Raw genomic sequence first — 24,704 nt, 5'->3', positions numbered from 1 at the left:
AAAAATGGTCTGCACTTAAATAGCACTTAACAGCACAAGGTTAAGTAAAAGTTTAAAAACTTGAGAGAAGCAGAAAAAAAATTTACTTCAGCATTTATTAGAACAGATACAAATCAATAACTGATCAATACAATGATTTAAAAACAGCTTGGTGAATAAATATAAAACAGAGAAAAAATAAAACACTAAAACATCCTTTGACATCACTCAACAGGAAGGAAATAGGAGTGATGTCATCAGGTAAACAAGACTTCAATGATGTCAAAATAAAAGTCTACAGATCATAAGAGAGATACAGTAATACATGATTTTATTAATATACAGTTATATTTCAGTACAGAAAGACTAAAACAGTTTATTTCCTCTGTCTGCTGAGTTCCTCATTGACAATTTTACGTAACTTAGTCAAACATTTATTTAACTTATTTATGTACCTTATAGTATATTAAAGTTTTATTTGTGTTATGTCAACTAAATGTTTTGTTGTTTCCAAAGCAGCAACAGAATTCCAACTTTTTGTATGAGAAACATGATACAAGTTTCTCAGTGTGGTCAGATTTTTTATCTGGATGTATGTCGGACATTTTTTAAATTTCATCCTTGTAACATCAGGTAAAATAAGCCAAACAAAACTGTTTAGTTTGTCTGGAGTCTCCTGCACGGTTCAGATTTTTTCTGTTTAAGTTGTAATGAGAAACATTTGCACTTTCAATGAGAAAAATTGAAATATTCTTACTGTGTTATTTTACTTATTTTAAGAAAAATAAAATTTTAAGTCTCAATAGTTGAAAGAAAAGATTTGATTATATGGACATTTTTACAGCATTAAGTCTAGAGAGATTAGTTGGAACTGAGACATTTTTATTTATTTATTTTTGTCTTTTCGGCTTATTTTTAATTTATTGTTTTTTGGCTCCAGTAGCTTTATTTATGGTAGCTGTTCACCTTTTTTACCTGGTTGTCAGCTGTTTTTTTATGTTGCAGAGACTCACTGGCTTTAATGTTTAGTGGTCAAAAAAAGACCATGCAATGTTTAGTTAACTCCTTCCAGTTCTTTGACATTCAAAGCCTTCCTCTGTGACACTTTTATTGTGGAAAACCTGCAAGAAGCATTGACTACCAACAGCTGTAAACAGCTGGTACGGTGTGATATCATCACTGTGATGTTATGATTTAATGCTGTGTGATAGGTCAATGATTATTGTTTTGGATTTCTGAACCAATCATTAAGGTGAACAGGTTAAGTTGAACCAGGTGGACAGGCGAGTCAGACAGACAAGTCAAGGAGAATCAGACAGAATGCTGAGTCAGTTCGTGGTCAGAGGTGGAGCTCATTTGACGCTCCACTGCCCGTTGGGCCTTACATGCAGCCATTTTGGTCTGGATGTCCCTCTTGTTCTCAAAGTAATCGACAAGTGGCGGCTCAGTCAGCAACGAAGCCAGCACCTGTTCAAAGGTGATTGACCAATCAGCATCCACTGTGCTTCCCCGCCTATGCTCACCTCCAATCAGCACGGTATCGTCAGCAATGTCCTCACACTGCAGCGAGCTGGAGCTCACCACCGAGTATGATGATGCAGACGTGTCATCTTTGGTTTCCTCGTCAGATGTCTGTGAAGCTGGCGGCTCCAGCTGGGCATCAGCCAGAGCTTGGCACACCTGATTCTCATCTGACGCCCCCTCAATTGGTTCCTCTTTTACCTGACTGTCCAGGGGCGTGGCCTGAGCAAAGACAGGCTCTGTCTTTTTGCTACCATTGTTGAATTTCTTCCCAACCTCTCCGATGCGCAGCAGCAGGCTGGCCACGGTGGCGATGGAGTGGTACAGCTCCTGTTCCAGTGGCTCCTCGCTAAACATGTTGTAGAGGGTTTTACACAACTCGATGAACTGCTCCTGCACACAAACAAACAGGTTAACACATATGAACCTGAGACAGAAACATGGGATTAAAACTTCACCTGAGCCTCACCTGGTTCATCTTAGGGAGGTCTTTGATAGTTTCTTTCTTGGGTTCCTTCTCCTTGGCCCACATCCTCAGGTAGTACCTGTAGTCCTTCATCTTGTCCTCTGAGACAGCACACAGGTAACAGAATTGAAGGTTACATGTCCCAAAACAGGAAAGATCACTGACAAAACAGCAGATAGGCTTGCTCCAGGGGGAATTGTTGGGTTCTCTCAATACATCTTTATAATCTAGACTTTATTCTGTAAAGTGCCCTGAGATGACTTTGTTGTGAATTGGCGCTATATAAATAAAGTTGAATTGAATTGAATAAAATCTTGAACATTTCACCAAAGACTTGAGATACCCAGGCTAATTCAAATCAATTTCAATTCAATTCAATTCAACTTTATTTATATAGTGCCAATTCACAACAAAGTCATCTCAGGGCACTTTGCAGAATAAAGTCAAGATTATAAAGATATATAAACAGAACCCAACAATTCCCCCTGGAGCAAGCCATAGGCAACAGTGGAGAGGAAAAACTCCCTTTAACGGAAGAAACCTCCAGCAGAACCAGGCTCAGGGTGGTCAGCCATCTGCCTCGACCGGTTGGGGTGAGTGGAAAGGGGAGAGAGAAAAGAACAGAGCAACAAAAAGCAACAACAAAACATCGGGCAGATTGGTGGGACCAGTAGCTGCACGCTGGAAGACACACAGCTTCAAAGCCGGGGGACACCGGCAGAAAGGGACAGAGAGAGGGGGACAGACAACAAAGACAACTACGGGAGAGAACACACAGAGTTAATGACATACAGTGGTGACCATTACCGGGTGAGAGGAGAGGAGAGATGGTCAAGAGACCTAATGGTTTACAGATAGCAAGTCTACAGATATTTACAATACTATAATACACTACAAATTAAAAAACACAGATAGTACCTATTTGGCCAGATTTAACATTTATAACATGACAGAAAATGTGCCAGGACTGAGGTGAATCAGCATCCACATGGACCTAGTTCTGAAATGGACCCTAATTTTAGTCTAGGTTAAGTATTATAAAACATTTTACCAGTACAGCACCAGAGAACAACAGGGGGCATTTACCTTTCTTCTCCTCACTATCTCCACATCCATCCTTCTCCTCCCCACCTGTTTAAATGAAGTCATCATCACCATCATTATTGCTTAAAATAACCAGAACAATCATGCGTTTCAACGGTTTATTAGTTTAAGCGACAGATGTTAGTTTAAAATCAGTTATTTTGTGTTTTCTTGATCTGGCCATGCCCTTCGGTGTTGTCACAGCACAGGTATGTCAGGTACCATTCAGCTTCATCCTGCTAATTTAGGTAAATCCATGCCAAATTTCATGTGTGCAAAAAACACAGCAAATACGTACGTCTAATGTATTCAGATTTATAAATCTATGTGTATTCACAGATCCACATTAATTGCCTTTATAAATAACAATCAACTTGAGAATGTGTGGACTTATCATTATCCATAAATGGTCAATGCAAAACATTATTAATACTGATATACATATAGTTACCATGGAGACTGGGAGTGATGTTATGATCCAGACAATCTGTGAAAAGTTGACGGCTGCAGCAGCTGTATGCAACAAATGGATCAATCCCTAGATTAAGCGATAGGCCTATGCTCAGCTATGAAGGTGAAGGGACTTAAATGATTTGTTGCAGTAACTGTGTCCGAAGCTCATAGCTTTAAATCTGTAGGCTATGCATTGTGCAGGCTACATCACATCACATCCTTAAATCACATCCTTGGTGTGTTAAAGCAGAAGGCAGAGGTGACGGGTGACAGGAAAAGACATATGTCCAGCAAGCATCTATTTTTTAAACTACCTTTCCAATGAAAGTTGAATTTCATAAATTTAATTTTTTTATTAAAACAAATTCCTAGTGAGAGTATCTTCACTAAACCAGGAGCAGGCACAGTGTCAGTTCCTCCTTACATGGTCTTATATAAAAGACTTATTTGACATATTATCAGTACTCAAAGTGAGCTGGTAAAAAGTAATTTTACTCTTTGGTGTGTTGTGTGGAGTTTGGCCTGTCTATAGAGATCTGCTTTTACTGTGCAGAAGTAAAAACCCCTGGCCCACTTGGAGTTCGCAAAAAAAAAAAAAAAAAAAAAAAAATCACCTGAAGGACTTTCAGACTATGAGGAACAAGATTCTCTGGTCTGATAAAACCAAGAATTACACGTGTTTGGCCTCAATTCTTAACATTATGTCTGGGGGAAACCAGGCAACACTCATCACCTGCCCAACACCATCTCTACAGTGAAGCATGTTGGTGGCAGCCTCATGCGGTGGGGATAATTTTCAGCAGCAGGTACTAGGAGACTGGTCATGGTTGAGAATAAGCTGAATGTAGTAAAGTACAGAGATATCCTCAATGAAAACCTGTTTTAGAGTGCTCAGGAACTCAGGGTGGGCCAAAGGTTTACTTTCCAACATGACAACAGTCTGAATACTTATATACATTTATAAAATTCAGTTTTCACTTTGTAATTATGGGGACTGTAGGTTAAATTAATTTAATTGAAAAAGTGGAACATTTACTGAGAACTGAGGACATGACAAATAAATGGGTTTCTACAGAGCTGGTAAAAAGTCCAGGTAAGAACACCTACTGTGACATAATTGGCTGTGGGCAGGGCCAGATGAGCATTATGTCAGATAAAGCAAGAGCAGGTTTCCTCAAACCACAAAAACACAAACCTGACATCACTTCCTGCTGTCCCAACATGTCCAGATCTGACAAGAAGGAAGATTCTAGAGGGACAGATCACATAAATCAAAAGAAGAAAAAGAAGAGGAAGCAGCAGAGTGGGAAGAAACAATCAGATTTTTTAATAAAAAGCTTCTTTATGCAAATCAAATAATGACAGTTTGTATCTCCAAAACTGATTAGGTAGTCTACACTATCTTGTCCATTTTGGACTGTGTGGAACATGAATTTTTTGTGAAGCAGAAAAAAATAGCTGGGGCCAGTTTACAGCTGGAGTGCAGAGATGTCGAGAGTCTGAAATTACTACAGTATTAGAAATAATGCACTTTATTGTGTCTCACCTTGTGGCTCGTCCTCTGTGAAGAAGTGTGTGGCCTCCAGAGCAGACTCTGCCTCCTCAGGACACAGAGCTGAGACAAAAAAGAGAAACAACAGATTTGCAGTAAAGCAAGTTTCAAAACCTTGGGCTCAGGGTCCCATGTATGGTCCCACTTTTTCGTTACTTTTCTTATCATCGCAGGTCCTACTTGTTGCCTCTTCCATGCTGTCTTTGTCACATGTTTTGGTCATGTTAGTCTTTCTCCTCTTTAGGCCTCTTATCCCCTTTCATACCATTACAGTTGTTGTTGTTGTGGTTGTTTTGTTGTTTGGGACTTTTCTCTTTGACTTTGGGGAGCTATTCATCTACTCACTATCATGGAGGAATCAAAGGTCCAACAGTCCCACTCTCTATATCCAGAAGTTTTTGTTTGCTCAGGGTTTTTTCCTCACAGGCTACATTATTAGTGGATGTTGTACCTGCTTGCCATAAAAACAGATCCGACCCAAAATGGAAAACATCTGAAATCCCTTCTGATCATTTTTGGGCAAATGAATGAATGAATAAATAAATACATAAATAAATATGTACACACACACACAAACACACACACACTCATTGGGCACTTCATTAGGTACACCTGTACAATCTAAGACCACTCAATACAGCAGCTCTGCAATGAATTCTGCTTTTATAATTTTATAATTTCTCAGCTTTTAAGTTGAAGCTGTCAAAACATTTTACTACGTTACCTTGCAAAAGTATTTATAACCTTTGAACTTTTTCAGGTTTTTTTCACGTTGCAACTACAAACATAAATGTAGTTTATTGGGATTTTAGACAGGTCAGGGCTAAAGTTGTGGAGAAGTTTAAAGCAGGAATAGGTTTTAAAAAAATATCCCAAACTTTGAACATCCCACTGAGAACTGTACAGTCTATCATCTGAAAATGGAAAGAGTGTGGCAGAACTGCAAGCCCACCAAGACATGTCCATCCACCTAAACTGACAGGCCAGATAAGGAGAGCATTAATCAGTGAATCAGCCAAGAGGCCCATGGTAACTCTGGAGGGGCTGCAGAAATCCACAGCTCAGGTGCAGTTGTGCACTCCACAAATCTGGCCTTTATGGAAGAGTGCCAAGAACAAAGCCATCGTTGAAAGAAAACCATAAAAAGTCCCCAAAAGCTATGTGGAGGACACAGCAAACATGGAAGAAGGTGCTCTGGTCAGATGAGACCAAAATTGAACGTTTTGCCTAAATGCAAAATGCTATGCGTGGCTGAAACCTCACACTGCACATCAGTCTGAACACACCATCCCTACAGTGAAACATGGTAAAAGCAGCGTCATGTTGTGGGGATGCTTTTCTTCAGCAGGGACAGGAAAGCTGGTCAGAAGATGGATGGAGCTAAATACAGGCCAATCTTAGAAGAAAAACCTGTTAGAGTCTGCAAAAGACTTGAGACTGTGGAGGAGGTTCACCTTCTAACAGGACAACAACCCTAAACATACAGCCAGAGCTACAATGGAATGATTTAGATCAAAGCATATTCATGCGTTAGAATGACCCAGTCAAAGTCCAGACCTAAATCCAACTGAGAATCTGGCAAGACTTGAATATTGCTGTTCACAGATGTTCTCCATCCAATCAGACTGAGCTTGAGGTATTTTGCAAAGAAGAATGGGCAAAAATGTCCCTCTCTAGATGTAAAAAGCTGGTAGAAACAAACCCCAAAAGACTTAAAGCAGTAATTTCAACAAAATTTCAAGGTGTATGAATACTTTGGCAAGGCACTGTATGTAGTCATAGTTTGTAAAAACTAAAACATTTATACATCTGTGTCTAATTGATAATGTGATCAATATAATAAACAAAATGCTGCAGCAAGAGTGCCGACTGAAATTAGCAAGTGAGATCATATTTCACCTTCACTAACTTCTCTCCATAGTTTTCCTATTAAATCCAGAATAGAATTTAAAACCATGCTTCTTACATATAAAGCTCTGAATGGTCAGGCTCCATCATATATAGAAGACCTCATAGTTCCATATCATCCCGGTAGACCAATTCGATCTCAGAATGCAGGCCTACTTGTGGCGCTATATTTATACAGTTGAATTGAATTAAATGTTTGGCTTTTAGCCAAATGTCATTTTGGACTTAATTAGAAAAGATGTCAGCTGGATGAGTAACAAAAATAAGTAAGTCACAGCCCAACATTATTATGGTTTCCATATAGGGTCTAGTTTAGACAAAACATTTTCACTAACATCTGTTGTAATTTCTTCTTATTTTTATGGCTTCACCTGTAATATTGACCTGAATTAGAGAATTAAGAGATTTGCAGAGGGTCACTGCACAGCCTGCAGACTGACAGACTTTACCCTTAAGTGGATGGGATTCAATGTTGGTTTTAGTTTTCGTTTGGGCACGGATAAAATTAAAATTTAATTAGAAAATAAAGATATCCTTTAACAACGCGATGCTTTAGTTTAATCAGTGGTATTAGTGTATTAACAATTATTTACACAGCATTTCCCTGTCACAGCATTTAATTACCATTTCAGATGATCACCTACATCTGAGACCACTTACAGCTCTAATAATAAAGTGAATAAATAAAGTGAAGTTGTGGGACGTTACCTGGGGGAAGATGGAGCTTGTACAGCAGTTTCAGTTTCTCTGTCATGTCTCCATGATACATCCCACCTGCAGACACACAAACAACCAGAAAACTGGGTGTGTTACTATGTACAGTCTTAGTGTGTTACTGTGGACAGTCTGCAGGAATATTGTCTCACTGAGTCCAGTGATGAACTCCTTGAAGTTGACCAGTCCGTCCTGGTTTTGGTCCAGGAGTCGAAATAGTCGAGCTGACAGAGTGGGAATGTGGCCCCCACAGATCCAGGGGGCAAGTGAAGTGAAGAGCTGAGTGAATTGCACCTGGTCAATTCGGTACTGCTCCAGATATGGCAGGCTTGGGTCATGACGCTCAGCTGCAGTGCTTGTGGAGCCCCAGTAGCAGCTTGTCATGTGTTTGGACTGAACCAGTTAAAGACAGAGAGCTTCAGTTTATGTTTCAGGATTAAAAAACCATGTGCCTTCAGTGTAATCTTTGTTTATTGACCTTAAAGAGACAATACAGCTCCTCCAGCTCCTCAATACTGAAGGCTGACTCCGTCATCATTGCCCTCACCTGTACACGCACACACACACACACACACACACACACCTGTAAACACGGGTCTGCATTAGCATGTTAACATTAACCTACAGATTACTAGCACCACCCACCACGCTCCTCTTAGCGGTGTCTTCCAGCGACTGGATGACCTTTAACCTCTGTTTGAACCTCATCTGCTCGATGACATCAGAGCGCAGGCTGCCAAACTTCTGCTCAGAGAAGGACAGAGATGACCCAAAAAACAGACACTGCTGTTACAGGAATTAGACTAAGACACTGCTTCAATATTAGACGTGATGACATCTTGACACATAATCAGTCTGACCTCATAGGATGACTTGATGAGGTCAAAGATATCAATCTCACGTGGGGGGTCATCTCCGCTTGTCAGCAGGGCATGCAGGTGAGGAATGGGGGTAGCCACTGTCTGTTTATTGACAACATTATCCAGGTACCTGCACACATGTAGACCATGCACACACACCCGCGCACACACACACACACACACTCAGAGCACAACTTTTTGATGATTTCATAGTACAACAGCCGGCCTAGTAACCAACCTGACCAGACATAGTCCTATCGGACCAGTCAGGCTCCTACCTGCCCAATATGGTCATAGCTTCTCCTTCATCATTGCAGGACAGTAGTGCATCCATGTTGTCCTGCAGAACAGCCAGTGCCACCTGGTGATTTAGAGACAGAAGTTCAATTGCAGGTGGAAATTTACAACACACTTAATACAACTGTACAGACAGGTGTCCTCTTCAGGGCCTGTAATTAAAGATTGCCCAGAGCAAGTAAACTTTATGATTGGGGGAATAGAAAGAAATATGGCAGTCTGAATGAAGCGTTTCCCAAACATGAATTAATGTGTGTCGCTCACCACAAATTGGTTAAAATGTTTCATTGTAGAGAATTTTCAATTTTAAAGTGTCTACAATCTCATTTAAACCACAGACCGGGTCAGTTTCTATTTCCTCTGATGCCTACCTGTTTATTAATCCTTTCACTCTGTTTTGTCATATTAATGTTGTAATTAATTAGTTTATCTGTAATGTTAACTGTAGAAAATATTCATCGAGTATCTTCACATTTTGCTGATTGTTTAGTGCTGATCAATGCTATCTGTGCTAAAGCAGAAAGGTGCATTGACAGGTGCATTGACAAACAGACACAGTTTGGGGGAGTACAACCCCAATAAAAAAGGTTGGAACAATATGTAAAACATAAATAAAAACCGAATGCAATGATTTGCAAATCTCATCGACCCATATTTTATTCGCAAACAATATATCAGATGTTAAAAGTGAGAGATTTTAAACATTAGCTTATTTGGAATAGGGACGACAAAAGGCTGGAAAAGTAATTGCCGCAAATAAAAAACAAAACAAATGGAGGAGCATTTGACAACTAATTAGGTTAATTGGCAACAGGTCATTAAAATGACTGGGTATAAAAGAAGTTTATGTGATTTTCGGGCCCTCAGGTGACTGCATTAAAAACAGGCATGATTCTCTACTGGACATCACTGCATGGGCTGAGGAACACTTCCAGATATCACTGTCTGTGAACACAGTTCACTGTGCAATCCACAAATGTTAGTTAGTTAAAGCTGTATCATGCAAAAAATAAGCCATTTGTGAACACGATCCAGAAACTCCACCATGTTTTCTCAAAATGAGCTAATATTTTCCATGAAATAGTAAAATCTCGGTTTTCAACATTTTTTATTTTATTAACGATAGAACATAAACAATGTATTTGTTGATGAGATTCGCAAATCATTGAATTCTGTTTTTATTTATCTTTTACACATCGTTCCAACTTTTTCTGAATTTGGGTTGTACATGTACGTAAATGCCATTAAACTTCCCATTGACTTCCCTATATCAAAATATCTCTCTACTTTAAGCTGAAAATTGCTCCCAGATGACATCGGACCAGCTTTGCCCCAACTTTACAAGTTATTTTGAAAAGTAGAGATTTTATATATAAATAGTACCTCAGAATGTTAGTTTTTGTATATTAATTGAATATAATAATTTGGCAAGAGGGTTTAAAAAGCTTAACGTTAAGCCCTGATGTTAGTTCTTTTATCTGTAATGTAGATTATCTACTTCTGCCTAAATTGTTGATTTCTCTAGTTTTCAATCAATACCTGAAACATGAAGCGGACGGTATCAGAGGCAACACTGAGCACAAAATTTGTAAAGGGTGGGTCAGTACCTGGAAGATGACTTTGATGCCCTCGTAGAAGAAGCAGTCAACCAGCAGGACAGCACTGTCAAAGGGCATGACAGACAGGAAGAGAGTGAGAAACCAAGACAGGCTGATGGTGGAGATAACACCCAGCTCCTGCATGTGTTCATACAGCAGGGGGAGGAAAGCCCGGGTCAGCTCCTCGAATACCCCCTGATCCACCAATGCTCCTGCAGGAACAGAAAGCACATCAGACTTAAGACAGTTTCCCATGTGGCTGCACCTCACTAGTTTATTTATGTTCAGATACTTCCTGAGAGCTCTCAGGAAGATCAACCTGTCACAACTTCTGCCGCTGTGCTTTTATCACTGCTCTATGGAGAGCATCCTGACTCATGGCATCCTTGTGTGGTACAGTAGCAGTTCTGCAGCTGATAGGAAGGTTCTGCAGAGAATCATCAGATCTGCAGGGACAATTATTAAAACACAACTACCAGCCCTGGAGGACATTTTCACTTCCTGCGGTCTCCAGTTGGTAAAAAATTATCTTGAAGGACTTATCCCACCCCATCACACAATGTGGTTATACTCCTGCCCTCAGGCTGGTGTTACTGGACAGTTCAAACAAAAACAACAAGAATGTTGAATAGCTTTTATTCAATTTTGGGACTATGACAGGGAAGGCTAGAGAGTTGGCAGACATGACGAAAGGAAGGAAAGTGAATATACTGTGTGTCCAGGAGACCAGGTGGAAAGGTAGCAAGGCTCAAAGCTTAGGAGCAGGATTCAAGCTGTTTTACCATGGGTCAGATAGGTAGAGAAATGGAGGAATTTGTGAGGAATGTTCTAGAGGTGAAAAGAGTATCAGACAGACGGAGTCTGAAGCTGGAAATTGAAGGCGTTAGTGGTTGAATGTTGTTAGTGGTTATGCCCCTCAGGTAGGATGTGAGTAAGAAGAGAAGGAGAAATTCGTGAGTGAGTTACATAAAGTGATGCAGACCATCCCCAGCGCTGAGGTGAGGTGGTGATTGGTGCTTATTTTAATGGACATATAGGTGAAGGGAACAGATGGTGGTGTGCAAAATGATGCTGGTGGTGGTGGTGTGCAAAATGATGCTGGTGGTGGTGGTGTGCAAAATGATGCTGGTGGTGAGGAAGATAAGGAGGACTAAGGCAGAGCAGAGGACGAAGTGGTGGAAGTTGAAAAAGGAAGAATGTCGTTTAGTTTTCAGGGAGGAGCTGAGACAGACTCTGGGTGGTTTGGAGGTGCTTCCAGATGACTGGACTACTACAGCTAATTTGATCAGGGAGACAGGTAGGAGGGTACTCGGTGTGTCATCTGGAAAGAGGAAAGCGGACAAGGAGACTTGGTGGTGGAACGAGGCAGTTCAGGAGTGTATACAGAGAAAGAGGTTAGCTAAGAAGAAGTGGGACACTGAGAGGACTGAAGAGAGTAGACAGGAGTACAGGGAGATACAGCGTAAGGTGAAGATAGAGGTGGCAAAGGCCAAACAAAGAGCATATGAGGACTTGTATGCTAGGTTGGACACTAAAGAGGGAGAGGTGGATTTGTACAGGTTGGCCAGACAAAGAGATAGAGATGGAAAGGATGTGCAGCAGGTTAGGGTGATTAAAGATAAGGATGGAAATGTATTGACAGGTGCCAGTAGTGTGATGGGAAGATGGAAGGAGTACTTTGAAGAGTTGATGAACGAGGAAAATGAAAGGGAACGAAGAGTAGAAGAGGTGACTGTTGTGAAGCAGGAAGTAGCAAAGATTAGTAAGAGTGAAGTGAGGAGGACATTGAAGAGGATGAAGAGTGGAAAGGCAGTTGGTCCTGATGACATACCTGTGGAGGTATGGAAGTGTCTAGGAGAGGTGGCAGTAGAGTTTTTGACTAGTTTGTTTAACAAGATCTTGGAGAGTGAGAGGATGCCAGAGGACTGGAGGAAAAGTGTACTGGTACCAATTTTTAAGAACAAGGGAGATGCGCAGAGCTGTGGCAACTACAGAGGAATAAAGCTGATGAGTCACACAATGAAGTTGTGGGAAAGAGTAGTGGAAGCTCGGCTAAGGGCAGAGGTGAACATTTGTGAGCAGCAATATGGTTTCATGCCTAGAAAGAGTACAACAGATGCAGTATTTGCTTTGAGGACGCTGATGGAGAAGTACAGAGAGGGTCATAGGGAGTTGCATTGTGTCTTCGTAGATTTAGAAAAAGCGTATGACAGGGTGCCGAGAGAGGAGCTGTGGTATTGTATGAGGACGTCTGGAGTGGCAGAGAAGTATGTTAGAGTGGTGCAGGACATGTATGAGAGCTGTAAGACAGTGGTGAGGTGTGCTGTAGGTGTGACAGAGGAGTTCAAGGTGGAGGTGGGTCTGCATCAAGGATCGGCTTTGAGCCCCTTCTTGTTTGCTCTGGTGATGGACAGACTGACAGATGAGGTTAGACAAGAATCTCCCTGGACTATGATGTTTGCAGATGACATTGTTATTTGTAGTGAGAGCAGGGAGCAGGTGGAGGAAAATCTAGAGAAGTGGAGGTCTGCTCTGGAAAACAGAGGAATGAAGCTTAGCCGCAGCAAGACAGAATACATGTGTGTGAATGAGAGGGACCCAGGTGGAACGGTGAGGTTACAGGGAGCAGAGGTGAAGAAGGTGCAGGACTTTAAGTATTTAGGGTCAACGGTTCAGAGCAACGGTGAGTGTGGAAAAGAGGTGAAGAGGCGAGTGCAGGCAGGTTGGAACGGGTGGAGAAAAGTGTCAGGTGTGTTGTGTGATAAAAGAGTATCAGCGAGAATGAAAGGAAAGGTGTTCAAGACGGTGGTGAGACCAGCAATGTTGTTTGGCTTAGAGACTGTTGCACTGAAGAAAAGACAGGAGGCAGAGCTGGAGGTTGCAGAGCTTAAGATGTTGAGGTTCTCTTTGGGAGTGACGAGGATGGACAGGATCAGGAATGAGTACATCAGAGGGACAGCTCATGTTAGATGTTTTGGAGATAAAGTCAGAGAGGCCAGATTGAGGTGGTTTGGACATGTTCAGAGGAGAAACTGTGAATATATCGGTAGAAGGATGCTGAGGTTGGAGCTGCCAGGCAGGAGGTCTAGAGGAAGACCAAAGAGGAGATTTATGGATGTAGTGAGGGAGGACATGAAGTTAGTTGGTGTGAGTGAAGAGGATGCAGAGGACAGAGTTAGATGGAGGCACATGATTCGCTGTGGCGACCCCTGAAAGGGAGCAGCCGAAAGGAAAAGAAGAAGATAGGTGAAGGGAACAGAGGTGGTGTGAATGTGATGGACAGATTTGGTCGTCCTGTCCAGATTTGGACAGATGACTGGACCACTAAAGCTAATGTGATCTGGGAGACAGGTAGGAGGATACTCTGTGTGTCATCTGGAAAGGGGAAAGTGGACAAGGAGGATTGGTGGTGGAAAGAGGAAGTTCAGGAGTGTGTACAGCAGAAGAGGTTAGCTAAGAAGAAGTAGGACACTGAGAGGACTGAAGAGAGTAGACGGGAGTACAGGGAGATGCAGCGTAATGTGAAGGTAGAGTTGGCAAAGGCCAAAAAAAGAGCATATGTAGGACTTGTTTGCTAGGTTGGACACTTAGGAAATAGGGTGATTTATACAGGGTGATGAAGCAGAGAGATGGAGATGGGAAGGATGTGCAGCAGGTTGGTGTGATTAAAGATAAGGATGGAAATGTATTGACAGGTGTGATGGGAGTGTGATGGGAAGATGGAAGAAGTACTTTCAAGAGTTGATGAATAAGGAAAATGAAAGAAAATGAAGAGTAGAAGGGGTGACTGGTGTGGAGCAGGAAGTAGCAAATATTAGTAACAGTGAAGTGAGGAGGGTGTTGAAAAGGAGTGAAAAGGCAGTTGTTCCTGAGGACATACCATACCCTGGAGGTATGGAAGTCTCTAGGAGAGGTGGCAGTAGAGTTTCTGACTATTTTGTTTAACAAGGTCTTGGAAAGTGAGAGGATGCCAGAGGAGTGGAGGAAAGTGTACTGGTGCCAATTTTTAAGAACAAGGGAGATGTGCAGAGCTGTGGCAACTACAGAGGAATAAAGCTGATGAGCTAAACAATGAAGTTGTGGGAAAGAGTTGTGGAAGCTAGGCTAAGGGCAGAGGTGAGCATTTGTGAGCAGCAAAATGGTTTCATGCCTAGAGAGAGTCAAACAGATGCAGTATTTGCTTTGAGGATGCTGATGGAGAATTACAGAGAAGGTCATAGGGAAGGTCATATATTGTGTATTCGTAGATTTAGAGAAAGCATATGACAGGGTGCTGAGAGAGGAGCTGTGGTATTACATAAGGAAGTCAGAGCAGAGCTGGAGGTAGCAGAGTTTAAGATGTTGAGGTTCTATTTGGGAGTAACGAGGATGGATAGGATCAGGAACGAGTACATCAGAGGTACAGCTCATGGATGTAGTGAGAGAGTACATGAAGATAGTTGGTGTGAGAGAAGAGGATGCAGAGGATAGGATTAGATGAAGGCACATTATTCGCTGTGGCGACCCATGAAAGGGAACAGCAGAAAGGAAATAGAGAAGAAGATTGTTTAAATTTCCTATGTATTACTTTTTTATTAGCATTGTTTTACCTTGTGCCTCAATTTCGTTGTACTTATGCAATGACAATAAAAGGAATCTGAATATGAATTAAACTCCCCAGCAAAGAAGGTACAGTTGTGAGTGTCATGTTTCAGGGTTTTGTTTTTTCATCAGTGAGGTGGTGGACATCAAGAGAAACATGGGCTGGATATCAAACTGTTTTAATTTTTGGTAACAACCGCAGTTCTTGGCTCCTTTTGAGTGATTCAGTAAAGTACTGCAAAATGCCTTGTTGTCTGAAGTCACATTCCAACGGCCCAACAGTGCAATCGTACAATCAACCCAACTCCTGCATACACTGAACTCTGAATCTAGCTGTCAACTGTACTGGCACTGAGTGGATCGGATGAACTGGGTGTTGGATACTGATAACAAATAATGAGATAGGCACTAAACATTGGTCTAAAGGTCTAGAGGTTAAAGAAGCAGAGTGTCACTAACATCCAACTCTGGACTCCACCCAAAGTTTAGAGGATAGTATGAACACACTCTTTTTGCAGGGGATCCTCTGCACAAGGTATGTTCAGGCCTTTATTGACCCATGGCTCTGATGTCGTTACGTACCTACGACCCTGGTGTTATAGTAGTCGGGCAGCATTCGCTCACAGAGAGCCACTAACAGCCAGAAGGCTTCTTCCTCTGTGCAGTAGAGGAGCAGGACGGAAGTGACGATGTTCATTGCCTGAAGATAGAGGAGATAATGGGAAGTGTCCAAATTTTTATTATGCATCCCTGAATTTATAGAAATTCAATTTCAGAAATATTAGACATTGCAGTATTTGATAACCATGGCTTGGGTTTATATTAAATATCTTATTAGGCATACCTGGCAGTATCCAATGCCGGGGTTGCGGTGGGCATAAGCGGTGAGGACGCGGCGCAGTGCAGCGATGCCCATCTCATTCTGAAAGGCTCTGTGTTCAGGCATTGATCTGTGGAGGTCGCGCTCAATCTCCTCTGTAGCTAATGAACACAGACCCATCGCCTGCTCCACCAGGTCACCATAATAACCAGGGTGGGTCGCCATCTCGTTCTGGGCACCTGGATGGACAGGGGAAGACACAGCGGTGCGGTGTGAATGAAAACACAAACAGTAAAAAGATCTGCCTCGGGTCAGTGAATGAATCTTTGAATTAGTGTGGATAAATGAACGAATGAGTGAACATTAACCAGAGAACAACAGCCACAGCTCCCCCCTCAGGTGCTCAGGGATCCCGTTGAGGACAAGTTCCCTAGTTCTGGAGGTTCGGTACATGCAGACACCTCGACCAAACTCTGAGAAATGGATATTCCACGCCTCCTCCTTCATCTTCTCCTTCATCTACCAAAGGAGAGGAGATCAAAGGACAGAAAAGGTGTATTGAATTATATATTGAATTATATACTTCAATATCCAGAATCAGTCCATGGTATCTAACGATACTCCTTGGTTTCTATGGGTTTATACAATACCTGACAGTATCTGTCTTTGGTATCTAGCCAGACTCCCCGCTATCTAACTGTACGGGTCTTAAGGTGCTGGGACTTGAACTCACAGCTTTAGGTCCAAGGTCCTCCGGAGCATTCCGATGGTAGAGCTGCAGCAGTCCCTGGCTGGCTGTCGGAAGACCAGGGTGGTAGTGACGCCCCCTGGGGACAGATTCGGATCCTATAGACAAGGAAGAGGGAGCGCTGGAGGATGCCTGAGGGCACACACACACACACACACACACACACACACACACACACACAAATCACATCACTATAACTTCCTGCCTGACAAAGTCTTAAACCAGCTAACATGCAGCTAAACTGAGTTGTCTGGTGAAAACAGTAACACTACTGAGCCACATGGGGGCAGAATAACTACACATTCACACAGTAAATATCTTCAGATCTGATTAATCAGAATCCCAAATTATTTGTTATTCTTGGGGGGGGTAAATTGCTTTAATGTATAATGAATACTCTGTCGCACCGAGGGACCAATCAGAGACAGTGGGCTCATGTCGCCCCACAAGCTGTCAGGTGTTCGCTGCAGGAAGTCTGAAATGCGTTGGACCAGGAAGTCTCTGTCTTTGAGGTTGGCAAAGAGGAAGGTCATCTTATTCTTGGTGCTGATGGAGACGGGGCATGGCAGAACGCTGCTGCTGTCTGCCTTCTCCACAATGGACACCTGAGGAGCATAGGGTCATTGGTTATTGTTGTAGAATCAGATATTTTCTAATGTGATCTTTGATTTTGCAGGGCATGATAACGAAGATAATTTAAAAAATACAACCCCAATTCAAAAAAAGTTGGGTTGATGTAAATGGTAAAAGGTCTGCACTTCTAAAGAGCTTTTCTACCTATTGGCACTCAAAGCGTTTTACAATGCTTCTTATCCACCCATTTGCACTCACAATCACACTCACGCACCGATGGAGGAACTGCTATGCAGCTGACCAACACTCACCGGGAGCAACTAAGCTGGGGTTCAGTGTCTTGCTCAAGGACACTTCAGCAACACATCTCAAAATGTTGACTGTTTCATCTTCTTTTAACAACTGTCTGTAAATGTCTGGTAAGTGAGGAGACAATTTGCTGTTGTTTAGGAGAGAAATGCTGTCCCATTCTTGTCTGATGCAGGATTCTACTGTAGCTGTTCAAAAGTCCTGGATCTTTTTTGCCAGATTTTCTGTTTTATGATGCACAAATATTTTCTATTGGTAAAAGGTCTGTACTACAGGCAGGCCAGTTCAGAAAGAGACATTGTCTGGATGGGAGTATATGTTCCTCTAAAACCTCTATGTACTATTCTGCATTAATGTTGCCTTTCCAGATGTGTAAGCTGCCCGTGCCATAGGCACTGATGCACCCCCATACCATCAGAGATGCCGGCTTTTAAACTGTCCGGTGATAACAAGCTAGACGGTCCCTCTCCTCTTTGGACTTTATTCTGTAAAGTGCCTTGAGATGACTTTGTTGTAAATTGGCGCTATATAAATAAAGTTGAATTGAATTGAATTTAGTTCAAGGGACACAGCATCCATGTTTTCAAAAATAACTTCAAATTTTGATTCATCTGACCACAGAAGTTTTCCATTTTGCCTCAGACAATTTTAAATTAGGTTTGACCCAAAGACTGCGGAGGAGTGTCTGGATCAGGTTCACATATGGCTTCTTCTTTGGATGACTCACATTTGTGGATTGCACAGTGAACTGTGTTCCCAGACAGTGATTTCTGGAAGCGTTCCTGAGCCCATGCAGTGACGTCCAGTAGAGAATCATGGCTGTGAGGGCCAGTGTCAACTGAGGGCCATAAGATCACTTGCATCCAATTTTGACCTTTGGCCTTGCCTTTATGCAAGATTCCTCCTGATTATCTGAATCTTTTGATGATATTATATACTGTAGATGGTGGGATGTTCAAAGTCTTCACAAATTTATGACATTGAGCTATGCCTGACTAAAAAGTCCAAAATCAACTCTAAATACTAAACTTTATGAACAACTAAATAAATAATTCTAAATAATAAATAAATAAATGATAATTAAAATTTAGATTTATAAACAGTCACAGCGAAGTAAATAAATACAGATGATATATAATTACTGATGACTTTTTAATATAATGATGATTTGAAAATTAAGTTTGAGGCAACTGTAACTCCAATAATTTCAGAGTCAGTGATCACCAGATCCTTAATGAAGGTGTCCTTCAGGCACTGAACATCACTCCTGGTGGATCAGACCAGCATCTTACATGGTGTGTGAGTACTTGAGTGAATGAATGAAAGGAATGAATTAGACGCAAAATTCAAAACCTCTTTACTTCGCAAAATAGAAGAGTGCCTGATCAGTCAATTTATAGAAAAATAATATGGGATTTTATCATTTTATGAAGTTTTAATCTAGTTTTCAATCATTTACTGAATTTAACTTCACTTAAGAATTTCTATTAAAAGATAAAAAAGAACTAAAAGATCCATTGCTATCCATATATGTATCTGAATTTTCTTCTCATTCAGAAGTCAGAAATAATACAGTTTTGACTATTGTTCATAAAACCAGTGAATGAGACAAACAGTAGAAAGCTCATAGATCCACATACTGAGGGGCCTGATTCAGAAATGCTAAGTTTTATAGCTTAAAACACTGACATCAATGGGATTAAAAAGAAATTCAATCAAAAACTTTCTACATCAGACTGGTTAGAAATCCACTCTTTCTCAGCTAGAGAAATGGCTATGAATAAACTACACCAATGGCTGCCTATATGCTGAGCTAACGTTAAGCCAGATTTGTCACAACCTAATAACGAAGCAAGTTCTGATGGACACACTGGCTACACATTACCCAACGCCGCTTCCTTTACAATCTGTAACACTTAAGCACATCACATGGAGATTTTTCTTTATTTAGAATTGCCATCCACGGGGCATGGTGTCCTCCCTGTTTAGGTAAGCTGCTGTGTTGCACCACTATTTTTCTAAACAGTCCAGAGGACAAACCAAATCTGTTTTTTTATGTTGAAATAGCAGCTTCAATTTGGTGACATTTTAGCATTGCTGAGTCATGTTTTGAGAAATAAACCAATTTTCAGAATAAATTAAAAACATTCAAAGCCAACGTTTTTGTGTGGAGTTGGCATTTTCTCCCGGGTTTCCTCTGGTTTCCACCCACAGTCCAACGACATGCATGTTAACTGGTGACTAAATTGCATGTAGGTATGAATTTGAGTATGAATGGATGTCTGTCTGTGTGTCTCTCTGTGCCCTGAGACAAACTGGACACCAGTCCAGGTTTCATGCCTCTCGACCTGTGACAGTGGGATAGGTACTAAAGTCCTAATGTGAGAGTGGTGTTTTATTTGCTGGAGTTAAAGTCAGCTGCCACAAGATGTTTCTGCAGTCATATTTAACTGATTGAATCTTTGAAAACTGCAATAGTTACAGGACCAGACTTTTTACCTCTCTGAGTGGGATAATGAGTTGACACAGGTCTTCTTCTCTGCTGTTAAAACAGATGTAGTTGTTGGAGATGAAAAGTTGTCCGACTACGTGCATCTTAGCAAACGGGGTCCATAGTGTGCAGTCTGTGTGTCCGTCCAGACGCTCATCCTGTGTCAGCCTGAACATTGCCCGGTACCGCTCATTCTTCGCCCGGGCGTCCAAATCCCTGAATGAATGACATGGACAGGAAACAGCTGATCAGGTCATAAGAAGTCACTCTTAGTTTCATGATTCAGCTGGACAAACTAAAAGCTGCTTAATAACTAGAATCACCATCGTCTGCGTATTAATACTCATCTTATTTATGGAAATGCTCTTGTGTATCTTTAGTTATGTGCTGCTTATTGTACATTGTGGTGATTCACTGTCACAGATAGTATCATTTATTCTATAAACCCTGTCAGCTCCACAAGTGCACAGTTTCTGATCAAAGAGAGACCTCTTAAGAGCAGAGACATTCTTGAGCGTCTTGCAGGGTTTGGGCAGAGAGCGGTCAGCAGCGAACGCTTCATTGTCGAGCAGTTGGCGCATGGCAATGTTGGCGAGCTGCTCCATCAGCTTAAAGGTGTCATTGATGGTGAGGAACATAGAGAAGAAATGCTCAGTATGGCGAGTACTGACACGAATGCTCTCTGGAAATACCAATGTGGCATTCTTTTCCAGCTGGGTCACTTCCATCCACGGCACCACAAGGGTTACTGAGGGTGGGATGAATAATGAAAAAGAGATAATTCAAATTTAAATATAATATATAAAATGCAAAATAAATATATGGCTACGATTGTGTTATTCCTAAATTATTTTAAGGATTAACTTTTCAGTAAATAAAATAGTAACTTTACAAGTGTTTCAACTAAAATTCCATCCCTTTATTTTTAGCAAGTAACAGGAGTACCTTTAGGTAAAAACAGAAATACCTTTGGGTACAAACAACAATAGTTCAAACCAAAAAACATTTTTTCATACAAAAACAGCTGCATTTTTACTGTTTAGTAAAATCTAAAATTATACTCAGTGATGACATCACTAAACTCTGGCCTGTGATTTGTCTGTCGTACCTTCCTTGCCCAGCAGGAAGGAGTAGAAGCACAGGTGATTGACGGACAGGTAAAGCCAGCCCTGCCGTGGGACTCTTCCTTTCCAGTAGCTGCAGGAATAATAATTCACCAACTTCTCCTCATCAGGCATCCCAAACAGTCTTCTCATCTTAAGCTCCGCCTCCCGAAACTTCCCACAGTCTTCGTCCTCATCCCCCTGCTTCCCTCGGTTCTCCTCTGCAATGATGCCCTGCAGGAAGTGACATTCGTCACATACAAATAGACATAGGGAGAGAGCCTGAGGAGAACAGAACTTACAGAGATCTTCCCTTTGACAAAGGTAGTGACATCTTCATCGTTGTCAAAAATGGAGATGGTCTGAAGCAGGTTGGACTCCAGCCAGTCCCAGTGCTCTGTGATCTCTTTCCTGGATGAGCCTGCATGACACATATGAGGGTAAACAAAACAATAGAAACAGCCCCCAATTACGGTTCAGACTAATAGAGTCCACTCCAGTCTAGCTGACTCACCACAGGCGATGTTCCAATAAATCTGAGAGTCTGCAGTCTGTAGCAGGATCCTGTAAGGGGCCACTCTAGCACTGGAGTCCAGAACCACATCCAGGGTCCCAACCAGGAGACCTGCACACAAAAAGAATTTTTACAGCTTTCAGCAGAAGGTGCCCCGCATTTTGATTTAGCATGTGTTTTTATTCCAGGTGCCCTTCCTGCCGCAACCCTCCAATTGTATTTGAACCACCAGGCTCCCTAGAAAAAAGAATGAAGATAATTCTCTCCCTAGTGAGGAGCAGAATTAGTTAGGCCAAAGTTAAAGGCCAAAGATCTCTGGTACAGTACATGGTTTGGTTTGGTGCTTCATACTGAATCTTCTGTTAGAGTAAGTGTTTGTCTGCTAATTGACCCTGAAATCATTGTGGACATTTAAAACTGTGGGATTAATAAACTCCACATATTTGTAAACTACTTAAACAGTTTCAATAAATGATTTGCCAAGAGTCAGATGAGGAACTCGAATTAGATTTGATCAAATGCAAATACTAAATGAAAATCAAAACACCACAATCATCAGCAGAAGCAGATCAGAAAGTACAAAACAACAGCCAATCCAAAACGCAGCCCTGTGTTTCCCAGTTTAAATTCTTCAGAACGTTTACCTGAACACTGAACACTTTCTCAACATTTCCATGAAGCTCACTGTATTTGTTGAATCATAGCCACCGTTTGTAGCAGGCAGACTTTCAGATTTAATTTAGTATTTGGTTGTGAATCCTTTAGAATCAGTGTCTAAAGTCTAAGAAAAACCCTTTTGACAAACAAATGTTTGTCCCAGACTTCAGGCAGGAAGAAGTATTTAAACAGACAATTTTACTTATAATTATGCTATTTTATACATGTATTAACCACACTAATAATATGTTAGTTTGTCTAAAAACATTTTAGCTACCCCCCCGGTTTGACATAGTAGTTTGGACCAAATCCTGAAATTAAAGCTTGTAGACTTGTGATGCGCAGACATTTACAACCTGGTCACATGAATAAAACATGAATTAACTGACCTGAACTTTGATAAAACCAAATGTAAACACAGATCAGCTGATGTTACTTAGAGAATGACTTCCTGTCAGCTGACTGATGATTTACTAAATGGCTGTTTCCTGATGTTTGATTCTGACGAATCATCATGTTTCACAGCTTTTACCGTTACCATAGCAACTTCAATGGTTAACACTATGAATTTAATTATTAATCAGGAAATTTAAAAAATCCTTAACATTTGGATGTGTTAAGATACCACAGTTTTACCTTCTCAGACACAGTACTCATGTGTAAAAACTATATACTTTAACTGTTGAGGACAAACACACCTAATTCTAATCTTTGACACTAATAAAACCGAACAAGGTTTGAATGTCACAGCTGATTGTCTCTCTGAGTTCTGGTTCACGACTGAGCAGCTCAGGACTGTGTGGAGCAGGACGTGTCAACAGTGAAATCTAATAAAATAAAACAATTTGAAGTATGTGTGTTGGGTTCAATGCCTGAAACACAGGAATCTGCTTAATGAAGTTTCACTATATCATTGATGGAACTCGCAGCAGATTATTGACGGTAATGCTAATAAGTGGTTTCAGTCACTAGTTGGTTGACTGACTAGTTTGAGGCTTCTTTACAGTCCATAAAACAGTAAAAGCCTCAGTTTCTAAGATATTACTTCTTCATGTTTCATCCAAAAAAGTTTCCTCAGAATCCGTTTGAAATAAAACCAGGGGACAAGATGATGTCTCAGGACAGGGAACATGGATGAATGGGGGAGGCGACTATTAAATATAACTGTAATGGAGACTTGAATAGCCAACACTCAAAAGGTTAATGGTTTAAACCCTGGCTCCTCAGGACCACATGCTGCAGTGACTTTGGACATGACATTGAACCCCATGCTGATCCAGGACTGGATTCCTGACACCAAGTAAAGATCCACTCAGCAGCTTCCCCTGATCCTTCAACTGTGTTACATGGTCTTCATCAGTGAACTAAGTTACAAAGTAAAATCAGTGGAACGTTTATGTAACAATACATCTGTCTCCATGACAACTTGACATGCTGCGCTAAAGACTTGTGTTGTGAACAAGTCTTTAGTGCAGCATGTCAACTGAAAGCTTAGGAAAAGGCCTGTAAATGGACCTTCAGTTCGAACCCCCCCACCCAACACAAACCTAAGTAAACGCAATCTTGAGGTCTAAGGGCCTGTGTGATCCAGTTCTGGCTGTAGCGGTCTGTAGCCATTATACTGGACATCGGACACCTATATTTTACAAACCCGAAGTGACCTGGACCGGTCCTTCGATAGTTAGATATAACGGTACTAACCAGAAAGACCTCCTCCGCGGCCGTGTCCTCGCCTCCTCTGCAGGATGAAGAACGGGTTGGCCCGCTCTGAGACCCACAGGGCTCCGGCCAGCAGCACTTCCTCAGGCTGGATCCACATCTCCGCGTGCCTCCGTTCACCGTCCGTCGTTCACACACCGGGAGTTAAACCGGGACAAACAACGGTGTCTGGGCCGTTTAATTCAGTTGCTGTTTTTGTTTTTAGTCTGGTGACTGCGCATCATTTCCGGGTGAGACACGTAGTTAGACTCAGGGACGCTGCGTCATGACGTCATCCATCGAGGACACAAAGCGAACCAAACCTAAGCGTGGGTCTTCTTATGTATTCTTATTAAAGACAAGAATATACTAAAATATTTTGCTCCTTTCATTTGAAACGTCAGCTTTCGCCCTTAACGCACAGAATTCCGGAGAACAAAAAGTAGTAAAATGTTCCTTCTCCTATTAGAGAGATTGTCCAATTTTATGGAATACTGGACATGCACTTAAGGAGCTATATTCATTTTGCCCCTCAAGTGTCAATTATCTTTTACTCTAAATCTTTTACTTATTTCTGTTATTTAACTGTCTTTTTTCTAACTGAATTAAAAAAAATTCTATTTCTATTGTTATTGTAAATTGTATTAATTTATTTATTGTTTTGCAGTCATTTTACAGTCGTTTTACAGTGTTTTTGTGGTTTTAGGGTACTGTCCAGAACTTGAACAAAAAATTTGAAGAGATATTTGTCCTTGTAGTGGAGTACTTTTAGGGCAAGC

At 41.3% G+C, this 24,704-nt stretch overlaps 1 protein-coding gene across 2 annotated transcripts; it reads right to left on the bottom strand.

The window, feature by feature from the left end:
- Positions 1 to 77: 77 nt before the first annotated feature.
- LOC137134314 (TBC1 domain family member 9B) lies at positions 78 to 24,192 on the bottom strand. 2 transcript variants are annotated; one of them, XM_067518997.1, is made up of 23 exons: positions 23,929 to 24,192; positions 21,571 to 21,681; positions 21,359 to 21,477; positions 21,062 to 21,290; positions 20,443 to 20,701; positions 19,962 to 20,169; positions 16,988 to 17,185; positions 16,566 to 16,712; positions 16,201 to 16,351; positions 15,857 to 16,071; positions 15,595 to 15,712; positions 10,441 to 10,643; positions 8,815 to 8,897; positions 8,537 to 8,666; positions 8,322 to 8,420; positions 8,155 to 8,223; positions 7,829 to 8,069; positions 7,671 to 7,736; positions 5,049 to 5,117; positions 4,698 to 4,751; positions 3,053 to 3,097; positions 1,970 to 2,067; positions 78 to 1,893 (listed from the first exon to the last, which is right to left on the bottom strand). In XM_067518997.1, exons 1-23 carry the CDS (start codon positions 24,044 to 24,046, stop codon positions 1,291 to 1,293), a joined length of 3,633 nt encoding a protein of 1,210 aa, XP_067375098.1. In that variant the 5' UTR covers positions 24,047 to 24,192; the 3' UTR covers positions 78 to 1,290. The 2 variants fall into 2 exon arrangements, with proteins under 2 accessions (XP_067375098.1, XP_067375099.1); XM_067518998.1 differs by lacking the exon at positions 4,698 to 4,751.
- Positions 24,193 to 24,704: the final 512 nt, after the last annotated feature.

The sequence above is a fragment of the Channa argus genome, chromosome 10 (genome assembly GCF_033026475.1).
Source record: "Channa argus isolate prfri chromosome 10, Channa argus male v1.0, whole genome shotgun sequence".
NCBI classification, from domain to species: Eukaryota; Metazoa; Chordata; class Actinopteri; order Anabantiformes; family Channidae; genus Channa; species Channa argus.
This window is presented reverse-complemented; position numbering and strand designations above follow the sequence as displayed.

What these genes read in the sequence shown, in the direction of transcription:
- LOC137134314 (XM_067518997.1), bottom strand. Translation starts at nt 24,046, where the DNA reads ATGTGGATCCAGCCTGAGGAAGTGCTGCTGGCCGGAGCCCTGTGGGTC. An exon ending in CTATAACACCAGGGTCGTAG is followed by an intron (nt 10,644 to 15,594) that starts GTACGTAACGAC and finishes CTGTTCCTGCAG; the next exon opens with GAGCATTGGTGGATCAGGGG. An exon ending in GGAGTTCATCACTGGACTCA is followed by an intron (nt 7,737 to 7,828) that starts GTGAGACAATAT and finishes GTGTGTCTGCAG; the next exon opens with GTGGGATGTATCATGGAGAC.